The sequence below is a fragment of the Oncorhynchus mykiss genome, chromosome 12 (genome assembly GCF_057628025.1).
Source record: "Oncorhynchus mykiss isolate SJ-2025 chromosome 12, ASM5762802v1, whole genome shotgun sequence".
NCBI lineage: Eukaryota > Metazoa > Chordata > Actinopteri > Salmoniformes > Salmonidae > Oncorhynchus > Oncorhynchus mykiss.
The window spans coordinates 23,091,012-23,106,429 of record NC_143033.1 but is presented as its reverse complement, the minus strand read 5'-3'; the positions used below and the strand labels follow the sequence as shown (position 1 = coordinate 23,106,429).

Genomic DNA, 15,418 nt, shown 5'->3' with positions numbered 1-15,418 from the left:
AGTACACTAAGAATATGAAAAGTACCTCTCTTTATTAAATCTGTTCTTTGGGGCTCCGGTAGACTGCTAGAGCTCATGGCTCAGTCATCCCCAAGGTCATATAGCTGCGGTAAATATAACCCTGATGACATTGTATTTTTCACAACAACTTGCATATTTTCACTTCTCATTGTCTGTTAGCCTACTTGCACTTACAGTATTCCTTATGTATATTAAAAACAAAAAAATATGCTTTAAGTGAAAGTAGGTATTGGTCTGAAGCCGAAAAAGAAAGGAAATTCACATGAGCACCACAATGCCTACTTCACCCATGCTCTACCAAGGTTTTCCAGCACACAGCTTTGACCTACTACAGTAGCTATGTTGGTCTATTGTACTTCAAACAATGTGCAGGTTACTTAGGATTTAAACCTTCTCAAACAGCCTAATTCATATTCTTAGAGGAGGTTCTCCCACAATAATGTGATTTGCATCGCCTACAAGTTAAAGTATTGGATTCTTCACACACCACACTAATCCCATTCCACTACCTTTTCAAACTTTCTTAAATTATATGAAAACAAGCTTTGCTTTCATACTTACTAGACCATCATGCTTGATTCAGCGAGCTGTTCTGTCTTGTAGTAATGTGGTGCCTGCCTGTATTTTCTTAAACCTTTTTATTTAGCAATATAGTACATGTCATAAAGAAAAATATACTGTATATTTCATAAAATCATTGTTTGGTCAGTAGATGCCCAACATAACACCAGTTGAAGTCCAAAGTTTACATACACTTAGGTTGGAGTCATTAAAACTCATTTTTCAACCACTCCACAAATATCTTGTTAACAAACTATAGTTTTGGCAAGTCGGTTATGGCTTTAGATGTCATGGCTTTAGAAGCTTCTGATAGGCTAATTGGCATAATTTGAGTCAATTGGAGGTGTACCTGTGGATGTATTTCAAGGCCTACCTTCAAACTTAGTGCCTCTTTGCTTGACATCATGGGAAAATCCAAAGAAATCAGCCAATAACTCTTTTTTTTTTTTTTTTAACCTCCACACGTCTGGTTCATCCTTGGGAGCAATTTCTAAACGCCTGAAGGTACCACATTCATCTGTACAAACAATAGTACACAAGTATACTTGTACCGCTCAGGAATGAGACGCGTTCTGTCTCCTAGAGATGAACGTACTTTGGTGCGAAAAGTGCCAATCAATCCCAGAACAACAGCAAAGGACCGTGTGAAGATGCTGGAGGAAACTGGTACAAAAGTATCTATATCCCCAGTAAAACGAATCCTATATCGACATGACCTGAAAGGCCGCTCAGCAAGGAAGAAGCCACTGCTCCAAATCCGGCATAAAAAAGACAGACTACAGTTCGCAACTAAACATGGGAACAAAAATCGTACTTTTAGGAGAAATGTCCTATGGTCTGATGAAACAAATATAGAACTGTCTGGCCATAATGACCATCATTATGTTTGGAGGAAAAAGGGGGATGCTTGCAAGCCGAAGAACACCATCCCAACCATAAAGCACGGGGGTGGCGCATGTTGTAGGGGGCTTGGCTGCAGGAGGGACTGGTGCACTTCACAAAATAGATGGCATCATGAGGATGGAAAATTATGTGGATATATTGAAGCAACATCTCAAGTCATCAGTCAAGAAGTTGAAGCTTGGTCACAAATGGGTCTTTCAAATGGACAACCACCCCAAGCATACTTCCAAAGTTGTGTAAAAATGGCGTAAGGACAACAAAGTAAAGGTATTGGAGTGGTCATCACAAAGCCCTGACCTCAATCCCATAGAAAATTGTGGGCAGAACTGAAAAAGCGTGTGCGAGCAAGGAGACCTACAAACATCAGTTACACCAACTCTGTCAGGAGGAATGGGCCAAAATTCACCCAACTTATTGTGGGAAGCTTGTGGAAGTCTACCCGAAACGTTTGACCCAAGTTAAACAATTTAAAGGCAATGCTACCAAATACTAATTGAGTGTGTGTAATCTTCTGACCCACTGGGAATGTGATGAAATAAATAAAAGCTGAAATAAATAATTCTCTCTAATATTATTCTGACATTTCACATTCTTAAAATAAAGTGGTGATCCTAACTGACCTAAGACAGGGGATTTTTACTAAGATTATGGCAGGAATTGTGAAAGCTGAGTTTAAATGTATTTGGCTAAGGTGTATGTAAACTTCTGACTTCAACTGTACATACATTATAGTGCTGAGCGATTTGTGCTTTTTGAGGTTGGTTTTTGATTTCGGTTTCAAATATTCTATTTAACATTAAATGCACTCTGCATTATGTGGGTTGAATGCTGTAAAAACACAGAATACAAGCATTAATAAAAGTGACTGCCCATTACTGATTATCACTTATTAACCATCATTTATTCACTTTAGTTAACTTTAATAAAATATTTATTTTATTTGATTACTTTATTATTTCATTCCAGGTTATCATCTCATTTTTTTTAGAGCTGAGCTGTCTGACAAAATCACGATTTTGTAGTTCTTCAATGTAAATAAGGCACGCATTATGACTGTTGAATACCAACAATCAATCACTTTGATAATGTATTTTCAGACTCACGAAGAAATTGCTTTCTATCCCTTTCGGTCGCCTGTTCTCTCTTCTCTCAATCCCAATGTTTTACTCAGCACAGACTTGACAATTTTAAGCGTCCGCACAATGGATTATGGTCATTGTAGTTAATTACCATGTTTTCTGCGCTAAATTATGTAGCATATTGGCTTGTTCAGGCTTGATCTGATTTATCTCTACAGAAACTGCACTTCAAGCTCACAGGAAAAAAAACTACTTCAGGCAATTAGTCGTTTAAAAAACGAAAAATAACCACCATTTTGGTTAATCGCTCAGCACTAATACATTATTGACTGTCACATTAGGTGGCTGGGAGAGCAAAGCATGAGTGGCACAAACTGCATGGTGCTCTGCATCAGCAGAGACTTTGGACATTGGTGCGGCAGATGCGTGGATTTAGAGGGGTCATACGAATGTTTGCCGGGACGACAATGGTCTTTTCTGATACCGCGCAGTGGAGGAGCTGGATGTTCCAGTGGGACCAGAAGTGCATAGAGAGGTCCCGGTGCTCTCTCAATCAGCTGGGGTGCGCATTTCAGGGAACACAATCCACCACCCTGCCATTATACTGTGTGTCCCTGGGATGTACTGTAGAGGTGGAGTGCATCTGACAGATGAGGGCAATGACGTATTCCTTAAAAGTTGAGCTTTCCAGTCTCCACTGTTCTCTGCTCCGTAGAGCCACCTAATAATTGACAATAAGCACACCGTGCGTGCATGCACAGGCCAGTGTGTGTGTCGGGACTGGGAGACGGGTATTAAAACTATACACGAAATAGATTGGTCAGAAACCCAGGACCTTCAGATCCTATGGCCGTGACGTTGACGGTTACGCTACGAACTCTGTCAAGAACGTACACTCTACACAATCTGGTGATGACAGGAAGATGTTGTTGTTGTTCGTTCACTCATTACTGATTGAACCTTCATTTATCTTGCTTGTTTGAAAAACATAGTCTAAAACACTTGATGTGTTGAAAACAGTGACATAGCTTCTATTGACTCCGCAAAGGTCGTGCAAACATGCGATGATGTTGGTATTATTTAAAAAGACGATATGTAACTTTTTGGTTGACCCCACCAAATTCACATGGACATTTACAGATCTGGGGAAATGGAAATTTACAGATCTGGGGAAATGGAGATTTACAGATCTGGGGAAATGGGGATTTACAGATCTGGGGAAATGGAAATTTACAGATCTGGGGAAATGGGGATTTACAGATCTGTCATTCACCATTGTTATCAACTGTACCAGCAGAAATGGAACATAAATCACAGAAAATAGATGTTGTGGTAGGTGCAGCTGTAGAGAAGTATTTGGATGTAAAATATGTTACTGCAGAAGTTACTGCAGAAGTTACAAGGTGTGCCGGACTGGTAAAGGATCAGACAGGGCCAAGTAGTGGAATAGTGGTGAGGTTTTAATTGGTGTTGGGTTAGTTGGTAGGTAAATTTTTTCGTAACTTTTCCGGTTCCCTTTCGTGTCACAAGGTGTAGTGCATTCACACTCCAGTACACTAGGTGGCGGTGTATGCATCTTTCAGTTGGTTGCGATCTGCCAATACAAATTTAAAGAAGAAGGGTTTCGGGAATAAATTGAAAAGGACCTTGACACTGTTAATCACTCAGCACAAATTTAGTTTACAATGACAATAAGAAAATTGCATTGCAGAGGAAGGAGCGTACTGATTCATTGCAGGGATCATCAACTAGAGTCAGTCGCGAGACAATTATTTTCTTGAGCGGATGGTCAGGGGGCCGGAACATAATTATACAAATCATTTTTAGACTGCAAACTGACTGCCGGAAGCTTAAATAGATATAATATTTGACTACAACATATTCATTTCAAACCTTGCGATCACATACACTGAGTATACAAAGCATTAACCTTTTACTAGAGGGAGCTAAATCAGGGTCACACAGTGTTTCTTGGTAGTCTTAAACAAATATACTTTGAAACAAAAGTATACACCGTTACACACATGGTTGTGTTTAAAAAAAAAGTCAGATAGAGTTGAAATATATTACATTTCGAGTTTGCATCCCAATATTAAACTTTATATACATCACAGAAGACTGAAACAAAACCATTTGCCATAGTTTTAGGTGGTTTATTATTTTTATTTTTGACTTTATTATGAAAAATATTAATAACATTCCACTCATGAGGCCAATAGAGGGCGCTTGTGGTCATTAGACTGCAGGAAATTAAGAATACCTGCTCTTTCCATGACGTGACCAGGTGAAAGCTATAATCCCTTATTGAGGTCACTTGGTCAATCCACTTCAGTCAATGTAGATGAAGGAGAGGAGACAGGTTTGAAGAAGGATTATTAAGCCTTGAGACAATTGAGACATGGATTGTGAATGTGTGCCATTCAGAGGGTGAATGGGCAAGACAAAAGATTTAAGTAACTGAACGGGATATGGTGTGTATCAAGTGTGTCAGGCACACCGGGTTTGTGTCAAGAACTGCAACGCTGCTGTGTTTTTCACGATTAACAGTTCCCTGTGTGTATCAAGAATGGTCCACCACTCAAAGGACATTCAGCCAACTATACAAAACTGTGGGAAGCATTGGAGTCAACATGGGCCAGCATCCCTGTGGAACGCTTGGCACCTTGTAGAGTCCATGCCCCAAATAATTGACGCTGGCCTCAGATCTGTTTGTGCTCTTGCCAACTCCATTGCTGTCATTGTCAAGCCAAATGTTTTTTTTTTATGTCAATGACTGACAAGGTCATTTCCGATTGAGCTGACATATGCAGCGTTTACCGTGAATGCCGTCTCTGCCAACGCGGTAACATTTCTTCAAATTTCAATCACGCTGTAACGCTGAACTTCTGCGATACGGATTGAATAGAGTCCTGAATCTTTTATTATTGAACATTGTCCCAGTCAAATAAATTATGTAACATAAACATAATTAGCACCCTTAGGTAAGACAATGCATGTGATTAAAGGAACTATGTGGAATATTTGATTCTGTTCTGATGAATGATGTGTGTTTGTAACAAGCCACCCTGTGATCACTACTACAAACTATTGAAAAACAATTACTTTTACCAACAGTTGATAGCTGGACTTCTAACTAACGTCAATTGATTTTGCCTCGTTTTAATTACACTGCTGCTACCGACTTCGTAGAAAAAAAAAAGTAAATAGTGAACTTTTTGTCATTGTAAACTTTATGCAAAGTTGTGTGCTAAAAATAAAATAAAAAATATGGCAAAAGACTACAGGGGAATCATAATCACTGCAGTCATAACCCACTTGCCACTAAGTGGCACTATTGCTGAGGATGTAGGAAACAGAGGGAAGAAAGAAAGAAAAACAATAGAAAGAAAGGAAAAAGTACTGCATGACAAAAATGTATCCCCACTGCCAGTGTGTGTGTGTGTGTGTGTTGATTTGAGAGAGTGTTTGACCTGGAACAGCTCTTCCTGATCCAGTCCAAGCAGCTCCACTCCCCCTCTCCCGGCACAGGACTGCTGCTGTGGAGATGGGATGCTGATTCAGACTGGGAATATTTCATGCCTGGAATCTTAACTCTGGGTGGATCACCGCACCGCGAGGCGGTGTGCTGGGGAACACAGGAACTATCTGAAACTATCTGAAAGGAGATTATTTGGACTAGTTTGGACTTTTTGAAGGTGTTAATTTTGATTTTGCAGCTTTCTCCTGAAGCTGGAATAATGTCTCTGGGCAGTTGCAGGCAGACTATGCTTGCAGCAGAGATCTGCACCCTGATGGCAATTCTGGTGGCAGGCACTGCAGGACAGAGCCAGGACGGGAGGGAGGCAGGGTCCTCCTGCTACGGGGGGTTTGACCTTTACTTCGTTTTGGACAAGTGAGTGTTCTCCTCTGTCTTCTTGCCTGCTCCAAGTCTCACTTTTATGCAGGAGCATCCATAGAGGCTCTGTAGCAGCCTGCTTCCATTTAGTCCCAGCAAGTCACCTACCACATGTTGGACATTTCTATGCATTCTTATCATTATTGCCCAGAGAAATACTTACACCGAGCAATTACATTTTCCTATACAAATATATATTTTTATGGAGTGATCCACTAATCGGAACCAGAGGCATGACAACACAACGTGAACATATATGTCTCCAGAGGCTAATTGGAAGTGTTTGAGCATAGGGGTGGGGTGGTTGAAGAGGGAAATAGAGTTGGTGGAGGGGAGGGGGTGCTTGGGTTGAGGTACATATGCAGAAATTAGAGCAGGTATGTGGATGATATGCAGTCCCAGAGACCCAGGGAGCCAGAGGCTGCATACTAACCCCTCCCTAGTGGTTCCAATCAGTTCCACTAAAGCAGCACAGCAGAAAACTGGTCAAATCTACTTACTCAGCTTTCCCCACCTGCTCTATCAAGAGGCTCCATTCGTTTCTACTGGAAAATGAAATTGGGAAAAAACTGCCAACAAAAAACATAGGCAATCTGTAAACTTATTGTGCAAGCCTTAGAATCTCTGTTTTCACAAAAAATTGCCCATATGGCATGTAGGATGCTGGGTAATGCTAGGATGTTATTGTTATGTGTTCAAGTCATGTGTTCCTTACCGTTCCAGACTCACCCCTCCCACTGTCTCCAAATTCTTTTAAAGATGGTGATCCCCCCCCCCCCCGCCTCCCAGTTATTGGCAGCTCCATTGCAATGATATTTCTGCGGCGCACCATGCTAAAATACAGAACTACAGTAATTCCGAGCTTCCATAAGGGAAAGTTTTTTGACATTGGAGTGTGAGGTGGCATGCAGTTAGTGCAGTCTTATTCTATTCTCATCCACAATACGGTGAGCAGTCACGCTAGAGGATATATGAAAGCTAGCAAATAAGATGATTTTAGAATAAAATAGCCCCACAAAACCATTAGTTCATGTATTTTTTTTTACAAGTTGTTTGGATGCGTGTGGTAACACTTACCATAAAAATAACCAAGTTTACAGTAAAAGTAAATACAATTCTGCTCTTGAACGTGCAAAGGCAATCAGATCTGTTTTGAAGTGAGAAAACAACACATTTCTACTTTCGATAATTTTTTGCTGCTTTACATTTCATCCCACAAGCAATTCAAATATTTCATATTAACAGTTCTATAGATCAGTGTTTCCCAAACTCTGTCCTAGGGCCCCCTCTGTGTGCATGTTTTGGGGGGTTGGGCAGGATCGAGTTTGGGAAACCCTGCTATAGATCACATACAGTATTTCACACACTTTAATCAGAATACAGTATGCATGGGTGAAATGTGTGACTGTCTTCATACAACATGCAGAGCAATGGTAGCTACTTCATGACTCCCCCGTCGTTTCCCCTTCCACAGTGCGGTGTGCAGTGGGGAGAGCTCCTGTCTTTCTCTATGCCCCAAACCTCTCTCCATGTGTGCCTGGACTGCAGAACCCTTTCACCATTAGGCCCAGATGTTCCAAAGCTCCCGAGTGTTTGGCAGCTGTGTCAGGACTGGGACTCATATCACAGTACAACGGACAGAAAAACAAGTGAGAGGGAAGAAAAGAGAGGCAAAGAAAGAAAGGAGAGAGAAAAAAATATTTTGATTTATCCTTTCGCAATCAAATTATTCAGACTTTCAAGCATCAACATCTTTCAAATACTTAAACATATCCATGAAATATGTGGGACATTCTATAAGTATTCATAACTGCTGTATTGCTATTGTGTCAGTCTGAATTGGCCAATCACTCAAAACCTCTGGCACGTCTTTAGGCCGACAGAAAAAGGCACATTGAGTTCCATCCTTAACAAAACCTGTCTATATGCACCACACTTATCAAGTCTAAAGTGGTCACATCTCAAAGTTGCATTGACATTATCCTATTTGACTGTCTTTTTGGAAAAGCTGTGCTCATTTCCTGAGTCTAGTGTTGCTGTCCAAGGTAATCATCAAACACATACTGGTAATCATCCGAATAATCTTTTTCCTTAATGCTGTCCAAACTACTCCCCATTTCACGAGGTCCCTGCTTTTATTTTTTATTTGATTTATTAGGATCCCCATTATCTGATGCCAATGGTGACAGCTAGTCTTACTGGGGTCCGACACATAACAAAAAATACATTACAGACAAAAGACTTTAAAATGTACATACATTTAAAAATATTAACATGTAGTGTCTGTGTGCGCATCTATCAGTTACACATACATGTCAGTACATACACACAACAAGTAGGTCACCTGGGGAGAGGTGTTGTGCCGTGAGGTGTTGCTTTATTTGTGTTTTGAAACTTCTGCCTTATAATGGAAGGGAGTTCCATGCACTCAAGGCTCTGTATAATACAGCACTGTATTTCCTTGACATATATACTGTATTTCCTTGAATTTATTCTGGACCTGGGGACTGTGAAAAGACCCCTGGTGGCATGTCTGGTGGGGTATGTGTGTATGTCATTGCTGTGTGTGTGCAAATAATTAGGAATTTCCAACATTAATGTTTCTTATGAAAACAAGAAGTGGCATAGTCAATCTTTCCTCAATTCTTAGCCAAGAGAGACTGGCATGCATAGTATTCTTATTAGCCCTCTGATTACAGTGAAGAGCAAGATGTGTCGCTCTGTTCTGGGCCTACTACAGCTTAACTAGGTCTTTCTTTTCAGCACTTGACCATATGAATGGACAATAATCAAGATAAGATAAAAGTAGAGCCTGCAGGACTTGCTTTGTGGAGTGTGGTGTCAAAAAAGCAGAGGATCTCTTTATTAGGTGGCAGGTAGCCTAGTGGTTGGACTTATAACCGAAAGGTTGCAAAATCTAATCCCCGAGCTGACAAGGTACAAATCTGTCGTTCTGCCCCTGAAGGCAGTTCACCCACTGTTCCTAGTCCATCATTGTAAATAATATTTTTTTCTTAACTGACTTCCCTGGTTAAATAGAGGTTACATAAAAAATGTAAAATATATATATTGTCACGTGGTTAAAAATACCATGGGACCACGCAGCCGTCATACCACTCAGGAAGGAGACGCGTTCTGTCTCCTAGAGATGAACGTACTTTGGTGCGAAATGTGAAAATCAATCCCAGAACAACAAAGGACCTTGTGAAGAGGCTGGAGGAAACAGGTACAAAGGTTTCTATATCCACAGTAAAACGAGTCTAATATCGACAGAACCTGATAAATAATATGAAAGGCTGCACTGAAATCTAACAGTACAGCTCCCACAATCTTCTTATTATCAATGTATTTCAACCAATCATCAGTCATTTGTGTCAGTGTAGTACATGTTGAGTGCCCTTCTCAAAAAGCATGCTGAAAGTTTATTGTTCATTTGTTTACAGAGAAATAGCGTTGTGTTTGGTAAAACACACATTTTTCCAAAAGTTTGCTAAGAGCTGGCAACAAGCTGATAGGTCTACTCTTAGAACCAGTAAAGGCCGCTTTACCACTCTTGGGTAGCGGAATGACTGGCTTTTCTCCAAGCCTGAGGACAAAGACTTGTGGCAGCACAAGTAGGGCATTTGATTTGCAAACTCATCACATGATCAGTGTCTCGTCAGGAACACTAAAAATGCACATCCGGGCCAAAGAATTTCTAAATGTTTGAACATAAAAGTCCCCCACGTAATAGTAGAAAATTGTCAATAACCATTCATGAAAAATTGTCTAAACATTAACAATGATTCATATTTGTTCATATTTAAGTGACATTTGCATTACATTTGGGGTTTTACACATGTTCCAAGGTCAAATATATGTGTTGCTGGCTTTTTACTCCACCCATTCTATTGCCGCACTACGGAAAACCTGCTAACCAAACAAAGTGTTTCTTAGATTTTGCCCAGACCTCAAAAGTCATCCCCTGATGTGGTTCATGCATTGTTGTGAACACAGAAAAAATATTGAACAAAATGGGGGTAAACCAGAAAAAAATTGAGAAATACGAAACCTGGAATAACAAAAGAAAGAAAACGGGAATTGTGGGAAAAAATTGAAGTAGATAAAAAATTAAAAAATGATTTTAAAAGGTCATACCAACATGTTTTTCTGTGCATGACTGAACTTTAGAATGTGTGTATTGACTATGTACCCAAGAGGGAAAGAGGTTGGGCCATCCTAGAAATGTTCTAGTGAAATATACAGTAATATATACAATTTAGCAGATGCTTTTATTAAAAATGGTGCTTATGCCACCCTTTATAAAGCACAGGTTTATGTCATATTTGACATAGTGGGTTATATCACATTTGACATGGGTGGTTATGTCACACAGTTATGCCCTTAACCAACAGTTATAAAGCATGACACATGGTTGAGATGATTTGTATCACATTTATGTAGTGTTTATGAAGGCATTATGTAGCCTTTATAAGCTGTACGTAATTTAAAGCGGGACAATTTAAAGTCATTAAGCTGTCATATTAGTTGATATAGAATGGGAATATGTTTTCAAATACATTTTCTTCCAAAATGCCATGCTCAAATGCCACCTCAATAAGAACGACCCACTTGAGAAAAAACATATTTCTATAAAAATATATTACATTAGTGCACACTTTCTCTCGCTCTCACTTTCCCTATTTCTCGCACACACATTATTATTTGTAAAAACATTTTAGTCATTTAGGCAACGCTCTTATACAGAGTGACTTAGTGAGGGCACAAATTTTTACAAACTTAGTGCATAAACTTAGTGAGTGCACAGTAGTGAGTGCACAAATTTCCGTACTGGGCGAAATCCTCTTTTTGCTGGTTCTACACAGAAGTAAGGGCTTAGATAATGTGTTGGAGCTATACACTGCGTCTGGCCCATTCTCTTCACTCAAACTGCCTTTGATTGTGATTCTGAAAAGATTTCCTGATAGAAGTCAATCATAATGGAATGTGTATGGCATGCATTCAAAGTAAAACCCCAGAGAGGATAAAAATACTTATTCTACAACGTCTGCGGTCTAAATGAAAAAAGTAAAGGAAGTACACAGTATCTATTCTCTGTGTCTGTGTCAGTGAAAGGTGGGGGAAAAAACTATATTGACAGGCTCTGTTGTTTTATCCGTAACTATGTCATTACCAGTGATGTAAACTACTATAAAGTACTACTTAAGTAGCTTTGGAGGGTATCTGTACTTTACTATTTATATTTTTGACAACTTCTACTTTACTACACTCGTATAGAAAATTATGTACTTTTTACTCCATACATTTCCCCTGACATTCAAAAGTACTCGTTACATTTTGAATGCTTAGCAGGACAGAAAATGGTCCAATTCGCACACTTATCAAGAGAATATCCTTATTCATCCCTACTGCCTCTGATCTGACAGATTTACTAAACACAAATGCTTTAAAAAAAAAATGATGAAGTGTGACCCTGGCTATCCGTAAGTATAGAAAAAAGAAAAAGAAAATTGTGCCGTCTGGTTTGCTTAATATAAGGAAATGTAAATTCTTCATACTTTTAACTTTTGATACTTAAGTATATTTAAAACTAAATACTTTTAGACTTTTACTCAAGTAGTATTTTACTGGGTGACTTTCACACGAGTCATTTTCTATTAAGTATCTTTACTTTTACTCAAGTATTAGAACGTAGTACTTTTTCCACCACTGGTCATTAGTGTATCTCTGATGGTTGAATTTTTCTCTCTATCACCACAGATTTGGTATATTTAAGCAATAAGGCATGGGGGGTGTGGTATATGGCCAATATATCATGGGTAAGGGCTGTTCTTATGCACAATGCAACAAGGAGTGCCTGGATACAGCCCTTAGCCGTGGTATATTGGCCATACAGTATACCACAAAACCAAGAGGTGCCTTATTGCTTTTATAAACTGGATAGCAACATACAGTAATTAGAAGAGTACAAATAAATGTTTTGTTATACCCGCGATATACCACGGCTTTCAACCAATCAGCATTCAGGGCTCGAACCACCCAGTTCATAAAATTGGTTGATGCATGTTACATCTGAACAGGATAATGCGTTATGTAACATCTGAGCAGGATAACGCATTATCATTAGCTAACGCCCTGTAGGGTGAGCTGATTGGAGGACACATGGAAGCAGCGATTGGTTTGTGGACAGTTCAATCATGGTAGCTGTAAGGGCCCTTTTAACAGCTCCACCACAATAACAGACATCTTCTAACCTTTATTTTAGGTCCGGGAGTGTGCAGCACCACTGGAATGAGATCTATTACTTTGTTGATCACCTGGCTCATAAATTCATAAGGTACAGTATTGCCTGGATCGTTACCCAGATACCACTACAAGTACCAGAGAGCTCAATTAATGTACAGTGCCTTGCGAAAGTATTCGGCCCCCTTGAACTTTGCGACCTTTTGCCACATTTCAGGCTTCAAACAAAGTTATAAAACTGTATTTTTTTGTGAAGAATGAACAACAAGTGGGACACAATCATGAAGTGGAATGACATTTATTGGATATTTAAAACTTTTTTAACAAATCAAAAACTGAAAAATTGGGCGTGCAAAATTATTCAGCCCCTTTACTTTCAGTGCAGCAAACTCTCTCCAGAAGTTCAGTGAGGATCTCTGAATGATCCAATGTTGACCTAAATGACTAATGATGATAAATACAATCCACCTGTGTGTAATCAAGTCTCTGTATAAATTCACCTGCACTGTGAAAGTCTCAGAGGTCCGTTAAAAGCGCAGAGAGCATCATGAAGAACAAGGAACACACCAGGCAAGTCCGAGATACTGTTGTGAAGAAGTTTAAAGCCGGATTTGGATACAAAAAGATTTCCCAAGCTTTAAACATCCCAAGGAGCACTGTGCAAGCGATAATATTGAAATGGAAGGAGTATCAGACCACTGCAAATCTACCAAGACCGGGCCGTCCCTCTAAACTGTCAGCTCATACAAGGAGAAGACTGATCAGAGATGCAGCCAAGAGGCCCATGATCACTCTGGATGAACTGCATAGGACAACAATCAGTCGTATATTGCACAAATCTGGCCTTTATGGAAGAGTGGCAAGAAGAAAGCCATTTCTTAAAGATATCCATAAAAAGTGTCATTTAAAGTTTGCCACAAGCCACCTGGGAGACACACCAAACATGTGGAAGAAGGTGCTCTGGTCAGATGAAACCAAAATTGAACTTTTTGGCAACAATGCAAAACGTTATGTTTGGCGTAAAAGCAACACAGCTCATAACCCTAAACACACCATCCCCACTGTCAAACATGGTGGTGGCAGCATCATGGTTTGGGCCTGAATTTCTTCAGCAGGGACAGGGAAGATGGTTAAAATTGATGGGAAGATGGATGGAGCCAAATACAGGACCATTCTGGAAGAAAACCTGATGGAGTCTGCAAAAGACCTGAGACTGGGACGGAGATTTGTCTTCCAACAAGAAAATGATCCAAAACATAAAGCAAAATCTACAATGGAATGGTTCAAATATAAACATATCCAGGTGTTAGAATGGCCAAGTCAAAGTCCAGACCTGAATCCAATCGAGAATCTGTGGAAAGAACTGAAAACTGCTGTTCACAAATGCTCTCCATCCAACCTCACTGAGCTCGAGCTGTTTTGCAAGGAGGAATGGGAAAAAAATTCAGTCTCTCGATGTGCAAAACTGATAGAGACATACCCCAAGCGACTTACAGCTGTAATCGCAGCAAAAGGTGGCGCTACAAAGTATTCACTTAAGGGGCTGAATAATTTTGCACGCCCAATTTTTCAGTTTTTGATTTGTTAAAAAAGTTTGGAATATCCAATAAATGTTGTTCCACTTCATGATTGTGTCCCACTTGTTGTTGATTCGTCACAAAAAAATACAGTTTTATATCTTTATGTTTGAAGCCTGAAATGTGGCAAAAGGTCGCAAAGTTCAAGGGGGCCGAATACTTTCGCAAGGCACTGTATACTGGCCAGTAAGGATGTATCAATTCCAGTAAGGATATAAATAGACATGTTTTTGCACAAAGTATTTGGACAAGACAGCAACATACATAAAGAGATTATGTATGTGTGTCAACTGTGGAAATACCCTCCCATCTACATGTAACTGGCAAAATAAAGGAAACACCAACATAAAATGTCTTAATAGGGCTTTGGGCCATAACAAGCCAGAACAGCTTCATTGCACCTTGACATAGATTCTACAAGTGTCTGGAACTCTATTGGAGAAACTCCATCATTTGGTGTTTTGTTGACGGTGGTGGAAAACGCCGTCTTAGGCGCCATTCCAGAATCTCCCATAAGCTTTCAATTGGGTTGTGATCTGGTGACTGAGACGGCCATGGCATTTGGTTTACGTCACTTTCAAGCTCATCAAACCAGTAGCCATTGTATCCAAAATAACGACCTGCCCAGCATTTTTATACATGACCCTAAGCATGATGGGATGTTCATTACTTAATTAACTTAGGAACCACAACTATGTGGAAGCACCTGCTTTCAATATACGTTGTGTCCCTTATTTACTCAAGTATTTCTTTAGCCCTCAGCTGCGGATGTCCTTCATTGTATTTTCTACAGAGGGACGGATCCTGATGAAACTAACAGAAGACAGGCAAGACATAATCCCCTCATAATACAACACTTTTAATGATCTGCCCATTTTACGCATTGGTCAATCGTTTTGTGGAGGGTACTGTGTGTCAATCCTTCTATTTCGGGGGTACTGCCCACACGATACACTGACGGTACCAATGGTATATTGTGGTTGGGTGTGAGCAGGGAGCAGATTCGGGCAGGCCTGGAAGAGCTCCGCATGGTGCATCCCGGGGGAGACACTTTTATGCACAAAGGATTCCAAAGGGTGAGTAATGGATTGGAGATGTCCTTCTGCAAAAATGTCAAAAATCTATTTTTATTTTCACAT

General features: G+C 39.9%; 2 protein-coding genes across 4 annotated transcripts in view; one reads left to right on the top strand and one right to left on the bottom strand.

Annotated features, from left to right (window-relative positions):
- Window positions 1-5,962: 5,962 nt before the first annotated feature.
- Window positions 5,963-15,418, top strand: part of LOC110537215 (anthrax toxin receptor 1) — a 39,437-nt gene continuing 29,981 nt past the window's right edge. Inside the window, exons 1-4 of the mRNA XM_036937219.2 lie at window positions 5,963-6,456; window positions 12,725-12,796; window positions 15,035-15,106; window positions 15,274-15,355. Coding sequence (XP_036793114.1) covers window positions 6,302-6,456; window positions 12,725-12,796; window positions 15,035-15,106; window positions 15,274-15,355 — 381 coding nt within the window. The 5' untranslated portion in view covers window positions 5,963-6,301. The remainder of the gene's footprint in view (window positions 6,457-12,724; window positions 12,797-15,034; window positions 15,107-15,273; window positions 15,356-15,418) is intronic.
- The window catches only part of LOC110537214 (AP2-associated protein kinase 1), a 112,078-nt gene continuing 104,145 nt past the window's right edge, over window positions 7,486-15,418 (bottom strand). For 2 of the 3 annotated variants that reach the window (XM_036937218.2, XM_090192020.1), the window contains exon 21: window positions 7,486-8,076. In XM_036937218.2, coding sequence (XP_036793113.2) covers window positions 8,021-8,076 — 56 coding nt within the window. In that variant the 3' untranslated portion in view covers window positions 7,486-8,020. The remainder of the gene's footprint in view (window positions 8,077-15,418) is intronic. The other variant, XM_090192021.1, reaches the window with a different exon arrangement.